This window comes from Ursus americanus, chromosome 35, assembly GCF_024610735.1.
Source record: "Ursus americanus isolate L20-20 chromosome 35, mUrsAme1.1.p, whole genome shotgun sequence".
Taxonomy (NCBI): Eukaryota; Metazoa; Chordata; class Mammalia; order Carnivora; family Ursidae; genus Ursus; species Ursus americanus.
Genome location: NC_142161.1, coordinates 24,021,395 through 24,030,279, shown reverse-complemented (window position 1 = coordinate 24,030,279; position 8,885 = coordinate 24,021,395). Strand labels below are relative to the sequence as shown.

General features: G+C 37.5%; 1 protein-coding gene across 1 annotated transcript; it reads left to right on the top strand.

Moving 5' to 3' along the window:
* Positions 1–1,521: 1,521 nt before the first annotated feature.
* On the top strand, positions 1,522–2,238 carry RPL10L (ribosomal protein L10 like). The gene has a single exon (XM_045799285.2). It carries the CDS (start codon positions 1,557–1,559, stop codon positions 2,199–2,201), a length of 645 nt encoding a protein of 214 aa, XP_045655241.1. The 5' UTR covers positions 1,522–1,556; the 3' UTR covers positions 2,202–2,238.
* The last annotated feature ends 6,647 nt before the right edge of the window (positions 2,239–8,885 follow it).

Below are 8,885 nucleotides of genomic sequence, written 5' to 3'. Positions count from 1 at the left end.
GATAAAGTTGTCCCTGTCCATTCCTCAGGCTAGCTCAGGGCTTCATCCCAGGCTCTCAGGGCTCACTCTGCTTTTCCCTTTTGGCACATTTTGTACTTAGTAATATGATGATATATTATTTGAGGAGCATTCAAATCCTTTCCTACACTTGTAAGCTGAGTGAGAGCAATACGACTTTCCTTGTTGATTTCTCTCCATATTCAAGCTTACGCAGTATATAATACCTATTTGAGGAAAATGGGAATGTAGAAATAAAGGAAGAAAGGAGACATAAGTAAGCTTTAATATAGTATGGAAAAGTTCTCTAAATTGGGAGTTTTAATACTTCTATCCTGATGTGGCTATTTTGTAAACTCCACTCACTTTAAGAACAGGAGTTATTTTGTCACAACTTACTTGTTTCTCTTTTTATTTTATTTTTTAAGTAGGTTCCATGCTGGGTGTGGAGCCCAGCATGGGGCTTGAACTCACAACCCTGAGATCAAGATCTGAGCTAAAATCAAGAACCAGATGCTTAACCTGGCTGAGCCACCCAGGCACCCCTCTTTGTGTCCCTTTTAACGAGAAAGCATGAGTGGAGTATATTCAAATTGGAAGGACTTTGTTCCACGATGTCATGGATTTGTGAAATAGCACTAAGGAATCAAAACAAAACTACAAAAATTCAAGTAGGGTTTATAGACTATTCACAAATTCTCTTTCTTGCTTTCATTTTCCTCCTTCCCACATTCTGATCCCAATCATAATACTTTTATAAAATCTCATATCAGAAGGAAAAAAATTAAACTCATTCTCAGGTGTAAAAGATTAATAAAGCATAAATAGTTACTCTTCTATAGTTTCTAGCAGCTGTTACACTTGAAAATGCAAATAGCCTTAAGTTGAAAAATTCAGTTGGTATTTCAATTTTGTGGATGCTGTTTTGGTAAGATCATTCCATATGGCCCAATAAAACTGCCAAAGTTTCATGTTTCTAAAGCAAGTATCAAGCAATAAGTACAATAGATATGTTTCCACTCTCATCTCTTTTCGAACCTTATGCCAAGAAACTACTTTATCTAGAGAAGGAAACCACATACTCTTGGAGAAATAGAAATTGATCTATAAATGCTGGTGGGAAATAAGAGTTCCGGAAAATTGATTATTTACACAAACTAGACACAAAGTATATTGCATAGCTGGAGACACCTTCCTTATTTAAACTCTACCGAAAATACGTCTTTTGTACTTAAGCCAAAGCCGAGGGCAAAAGACCTGTGCCCAAGAGGGACAGCAGGAAGAAAAGTGTTTCTCCGGTTATTGCGGCAAAGCCCAATTCGTTACCCGGCAACCCACAGGAAAATATTCCTAGCCACTGCCTGCTCTGCGCATGTGCCAAGTTGCACCCAGAGAGGCATAGAGTGTCGGGGATGTCCTGAAAGAGCGTCTTCATGTCGTCATCGGGACTCTATGGTTCCCACACAGGAAGATGGGCAATGTGTATAAGGCGCCTGCGCAGGCGTGGGAGAGCACGCCTCTTTCTCCTCGACCCCCGGTTCCTGGTTCCTGGTGTTGCTATGGGCCGCAGACCAGCTCGCTGTTACCGGTATTGTAAGAACAAGCCGTATCCAAAGTCTCGTTTTTGCCGAGGTGTCCCTGATGCCAAGATCCGCATCTTTGACCTGGGTCGGAAGAAGGCAAAAGTGGATGAGTTCCCACTCTGTGGCCACATGGTGTCTGATGAATATGAGCAGCTCTCCTCTGAAGCCCTGGAGGCCGCTCGAATTTGTGCCAACAAATACATGGTGAAAAGCTGTGGCAAGGATGGCTTTCACATTCGAGTGCGGCTGCATCCCTTCCATGTCATCCGCATCAACAAGATGCTGTCCTGTGCTGGGGCTGACAGGCTCCAGACGGGTATGCGAGGTGCCTTTGGAAAGCCCCAGGGCACAGTGGCCAGAGTCCACATTGGCCAAGTCATCGTGTCCATCCGCACCAAGCTTCAGAATAAGGAGCATGTGATTGAAGCCTTACGCAGGGCCAAGTTCAAGTTCCCCGGGCGCCAGAAGATCCATATCTCCAAGAAGTGGGGCTTTACGAAGTTTAACGCTAATGAATTTGAAGACGAAGTGGCCAAGAAGCGCCTCATCCCTGACGGCTGTGGAGTCAAATACGTTCCCAATCGCGGCCCTCTGGACAAGTGGCGAGCTCTGCACTCCTGAGGTCTTTGACGGCATTGACTCTTTTGACCGTGCTGGTCTGACATGCTCACCAATAAATTTGATTTACTGACAAAAACTAAGTATTTTTGTTAATATTTTGAGCCTTTTTAAAATGTTTAGAATGTTTTAAAATATAGAGTACTAGAGAAATAGTTTTTATATTAAAGCAGAATTTTAATGGCAAATGATACTTTCCCTCGAGTGCGAATGAAACACTCCGTATGTGACTTATAGAGAAAGTTATTGCAGTTCTAATCCAAACACTTTTAACTTGGGACAGTAGGAAAATATGTCAAAAGTTTTGTTTGTAGTGAAGTCATAAATTATATAGCTATTCTTACCTTGAATAAAAAAAGCTAGAAAAAATCCAAGATTTGTAGAGAAAAAAATCATTGTTTATGGAAAATAAACAATAGGGATAAAAATAAATAGGCATTAGTGATATCTCAGCTACAATCCCTGAAACTAAAAAGATCCATTCTTAAACTTGCTGCTTATGTTTTCCTTAAAAATTTCTGCACATTGATCTTAGAATTTCGTATCACCTCCAATTATCAGCTTTTGGACAGTTGGTTATGACTGCAAAAGGTTTCCTCAGGCAAGCCTTACCTTATCTCACACTCAGGAGACAACAGTCCAATCTTTTCTTTATCACAGAAAGGTCACAGGTTGACAACAGAGTTCACATTGCTCGTATCTGAGTCCCAGTAGAACCAACAGAAAAGAGAAAATGACACCAAATCAACTATCTATACTCTAAAAGGACCCTGGAGAGTGTTTACAATCTGTTGGTGCCTGTCCTACATTAGAGTTACACTGATCATACAGGTGTTTTTGTTTGTCTCACTTTGTTTTGGAAACTACATAAGCTAAAATATCTGGGTGTGTATTACATTTTAAAATTCTGGTTGTTTAAATTATTTAGTCTTCCGAATCTCAGTCTTGCCAACAGTGCCCTCACTTCTTTAAAACTAGTCATTTTCAGGTCAACATATTGAATGAAAGCAACAAAAGGAGTACTAAACAATATAGAAACATACGTTTATTAAATTATTTCCATTTACTTAAAAAAAATTCTCTTGCCAATCCTAAAACTTTTCATCTGACAATATTTTTTTTTTCAGGCTCCTACTGTAAGAGATGTTTTATTTGTATATTTTCAAGCAAGGTTGCTGTATTTAGCTATAATGTTTTTCATTTTATATATAAAGGAGAAAAATAAATACTAAATAATACAAATATATAGAAAGGGTTCTTCTGCCTAAGAAGCACTTTCCTTGATGTGTTTTGTTCGATGTTTTAAAATTCCTGAAGTTTTCCAGGAAATTAAGTTCCGTGCAATTAATAAATGAGGGTAGACATGAGCCAGATCTTCTGACTCCTCTCCAGTCTTGTTTACTTTGCCACATTGTCTTTCAAAAACAAAACTCGAGCTCAAATGAAAATGCGAAACACAACACAACAGAACAAACCAGTTCCTCAGTTACTGTGTTAATATAATGCAGTTTTGAAAATATTTTCTACCTTCATTATCCACCCTTCTCTTTGATCTCAAACTTCTCAAACATCTTGACCTTCACACTTGGAAAACTATACTCACTCACTAAATACAGGGAGGCAGCCAAGGATAAGCCCATGAATGTCCTTGTCTAGTAGAGACTGGTAACTGTGATTGTTTATACATATAGATATGTCGATGAAAAGAAAATGAAAGATTCAAAATTATTACATTAAAAACTGGTAGGTGTCATTAAGGTTTATTTGATTTTTTCTAGTTTTCTATTATAAGCTATTATATAAATTTCATTTCCTTTAATGCTGATAGAAGGACATTTTCACTTTTTTTTAAACAAAAATCCTATTATATTCTCTAAGCCATGATTTTTGTTTTTTCAGCATTTTTCTGTTTTCTGGTCATTTTAGTTATTAACAAATTGCTAAGAAGACAGTTGAGCTGAAGGATAATTTGACTATATTTTTTTGCAGAATTTGTCATTATTTCAAGATTTCTATTCAAAATGGAAAATTTAATTTGGGAACATATTATGTATTCATATATTCATGCACCACTGCAATGAAACAGAACTATCTGCTTTAAAAAAAAAATACAAGAATGGTTAACGGTACTTGTAAAGTCAAGTAAATATTGCCCTATAAAACTCTTTGATTTGGTTGATGGAGTCTCCAGGTTTTATGGAAAATACTGACTGAATCAGAAGATGATGAAAACTTCAATTGGACCATGCATCAATTTAGTTTTGAAAAGCACATTCCCCACAAAAGATCATTATATAATCCACCATTTCTCCCCCCATTCAAAATATGCAATTATACTAAGCATATTTAGCCTGAAGTCCTTAATTTTTATAAAAATATGCACTAGCTCTGTCATGAATTGACTGTCACTAACATTGGCAGGCATTTTATTTCCACTTCAGCAGCTTGGTACCGTCTACCTCAACAAATTCAAGTAGGGCTTTCTGATTCTTAGAGTATCACCACGGACCTAAGGATTAAGATGGGAGATTATTTAGCCTCAGTCATCTCCTGTCTTTATAGTGATGACATCGGTTTGGGCTTTTTCTTAGAGTAGTGACTTCAGTGTTTTCATAAAAATTCCTACCTTTCTGTAAAGTAGGTAATGAAGAAAATAATAAGTAAAGTCAAAGTGAATTAAATTACACCATCAATAATAATTCAAAGTGAAGTCATTGCCATGCTTAACAGTGGATAATAAGAGAAATTCTGGCATTAGGATGACGAGATATGAATCTTAGTTTCTCCACATACTTGAGCAAATTACTTAGTATCACCATTCCTTAGTTTTCTTAACTGTAAAATGAGGTTAAGACACTATAGCTAGGTGTGCCCTGATGGAGAAGTCTGTCCCACGGCAAAAACATTAGGTGATTAGGGAATGGAGTAACTACTACAGACAGCCAGGATCTCATTAAGTGTGGCACATTCATTACAATAAATGAACATTTGGTGCTTGGAAGAATGAGTTCTGCAAAGTATCCAAATAATGGCAGGGAGTAGCCTAGGTTTTGGGGAGATGAGAGTCCTCTGCTTTCAGATTAATGAAGCAGGGCTCTTGTTTTTCTTGTTCGTGTTATTAAATAAGACTTATTAACTTGTCACCTACATAATACTGTGTGTTTGACTAAATAAAGGTAAAATCTCAGATAAAAAAAAAAAGACACTATAGATTATAAATTTGTTTTTTAGGACTAAATGAGAAAATGAATAGGATTGTGCCTTGCACATATTAAGTATGCAAAATTAATGTTAATTTATGTTAATATCCGTGTTAAACACTACTCCATTTGCTCCTGCTTCACTGCTTCTCAGCTTGTGATTTTTGCTGCTTGTAGTGTTACTATTTTTTCATAATTTAGAACTGTAATATTCTGCTTTGCAACCATTATTCCCTCCAGTTGTCTAATCTGAGTTCTGTGTTTAATTGGATTCAATATTCTGATTTGAGTTTTTGTTATTTTTTATCTTTAGTTTTGTAATTTCCACTTTCATTTTATTCTAGTTGGTCATCTGTTCTTGGAGCTCCTTTTGAAAAATGTTAACTGTGCTCTACCCATTATCCTTTACATATTACTCACAGAGAATTGCTTTATTTTCTTTTTCTTCACAGATTGGATTTTTTTTATCTACCTTGCCTTTTTCATTCAATATTTATTTCTTTTCTTTCTTCTTCTCCTTTTTCTCATTTTTTTCAAAAGAAAGATTATATGGCTATCGTGCCATTCTTTTCATAATGTTGATGTGTTATAACAGACTGTTCTACCAGACCTTCTATTTAATCTGAAAGACTGTAGGTAACTTTCTCTAGTCACGCTTTCACAAAGCTTTTGTGATTTTTTGTTCATTTAGTCCTCTTTCTGGGTGCTGTATTTTGAGGGCCAGATTTTGCTACCACCTCTTCTGTTTCAGAATGAAAAGCTAGGGAAAGGAGGGAACTTGAAGGGTTAATTTTAGCCTTTGATGGATGCTGGATTCTGACTCAACTTCTGAGACCCCATTAATTATCCTGCACCCAGGCTCATTCCTCAAGATCAGGTGAGCCGCCCACCCTTCCAGCTGCAGTGTATTTCTTATCCTTGCTCCTGCTGCTGCTCAGTGCACAACACTGGAAAATGGGGAGCCCAAGTGTGGGTGTCTTTGGTGTTGGTGGGGTTCCACCTGTCAATGATTTTCATACGACTTTCACACAATTTGTAATAGTTACACAAGGGAAACGTATACTTGGTACATTTCTTTCCACAATAGTTCATTAGTGAGACATTTTTAAATCTCATGGTTCTTTAGGAATGTTTCTAGGAGTTTGGAGAGTTTTGAAGAGGTGCATTTCATAAATGGTCATTAAATAATCCATTATTTCTCCCTATCCCTCAAAATACAGAATTATACCAAAACTATTTAGCCAGATATCTTTAATTAAAAAAAGAACACAGTTCTGGGCTATTGCATGAGAATGCATCTTTGTTTTATGTTCTTTTTTCTCCTAAATTTATTATATGCATATGACATGACTTTTTCCTTGGTGCCTTTTGGCTGTATTTCTTTTACTATATTTTTCATTTCATTAGGTGTTGGCAAGGAGATTCTTTGATCCTGTTTTACTTCAGTTTATTCACCCAGGGGTCTTCTTTTTTTGTTTTTTAAGATTTTATTTATTTATTTGACAGAGAGAAAGGCAGCGAGAGAGGGAACACAAGCAGGGGGAGAGGGAGAGTGGGAGAAGGAGAAGCAGGCTTCCCTCTGAGCAGGGAGCCCGATGCAGACATGATCCCAGAATGCTGGGATCACAACCTGAGCCAAAGGCAGACACTTAACGACTGAGCCATCCAGGTGCCCCAGCCCAGAAGTCTTCTTAATGTTATAGTAAGGATTATGTGTTTCTGAAACTTTAAGTTTAAAACAATTCATGTAAAAAATATGCTTCCACATGTTTGTAACAATTTCTAGTTATCTTTTCTTGGTGTGGATCTCTAATAATTATAGCTAAAATTACTATGACTATCAAAATGAAGAGTCTTTAATATAAATTCTAAAAACACCGATTTTGTGTTTGTGTCCATACAGAATCTTAATAATTTTTATTATCTTATAAATAATTAACCAATTAATTCTTCATATTATATAAGTTAAATAGGCTTCTAAGAGTAATTGATCAAAAGATATTTTTGTGCTCCAAATATTTAAAAAATAGGACCATGTTTATAGTGGAAACTATCATATTTTGAGAATTATACCATGAAACCCTTCAAGGGTCCTATTCACAAAACTCTCTGTTGTCCCAAGTTGACTGGTTACTGATAAAAAGAAATATAAGAAGTTGTGAAGGGGCATGGCACCTTTTGGGAAATGTACGGTTCTTAAAGGAGCAACTATTCATTCTCCTCTCTGGGTGGGTAGAGGGGGACAGGGGACAGTACATTGATTTGTTAGGAAATGGTGATTTTCTTTTGCCTAAATCTTATGAGTCACTGAACAACAACCACAAGATGATGCTGGTAGCGGGGACAGGAAGGAGAAGGCAGAACTGAGATAAAGAGTGTCAGGGGTCAGCCCTCATCCCCAGTCTCTGGCATAGCAAAGATATGACTTAAATTTCCCTTGGTGGGGAGCCATTCTAGTGCTTTAAGTTTAAGCAACATTGACGAGTCTATGCCCCCTTCCCTAACAGCATTCCCTATTTGGAAGGAGCCGTAGCAGCAAGAAGCTGTCTGGAGGAACTTCTCCAGGAAAGAAAGAGCCATGCCTTAGCCAGATTTCTTTCAAGGGGACTGAATAGGGAGAGGAAATTTGGTACCCTCTAAAAAACTTAAAAAAGACCCCATGAGAGTCAGCATTTGGACACCAGATACATGGAGAACCAGGAGGCAGTCAGCACTATAAAGAGAACCAGCAACAGCTGAAAGGGAACCTGTTTTCTGTGACTCAGAGTCATTTAACATAGAGAATATTGTCTATGCTCACATTCTGTTTTTAATAGAATATATCAAGGGATAAGGGAGGAAAAGAGAGGAATAAAAGCAGATGATTTCGTCTCCCTGCTCTAAGAAGCGGAAGCTACTAGTCTAGGCTACATTGAAGGAACGGACAGGAGGTCTGAATAGGACAGGTGACAATTTTAATAATTAAAAGTGAGAAGTTATGGGGCGCCTGGGTGGCACAGCGGTTAAGCGTCTGCCTTCAGCTCAGGGCGTGATCCCGGCGTTACGGAATCGAGCCCCACATCAGGCTCTTCCGCTATGAGCCTGCTTCCTTCTCTCCCACTCCCCCTGCTTGTGTTCCCTCTCTCGCTGGCTGTCTCTATCTCTGTCGAATAAATAAATAAAATCTTAAAAAAAAAAGTGAGAAGTTATGGATGAGGTTTATATATCGCTAAGGAAACATGCTATTAAAAAAAGTAACAGGGCCTCAATGGAGCACAGGTGGTAGCTTTCCTTGGAAAATAAAAATTTCATATTCACTTCAATGTGTCTCCTGTCAAACCAGTTATATAACCATTTTATGAAAAAATTCCACAAACCATTCTAGTAAATGCCTGAATTACCGAAACTTTGAACGCACAGAAATTTCACCAAAGTAAAACCCCATTCAACATAAAGAAACTTCTATTCCACTTCCAAAAAGCTTCTTTACCACTTAACTGCGGTCCCT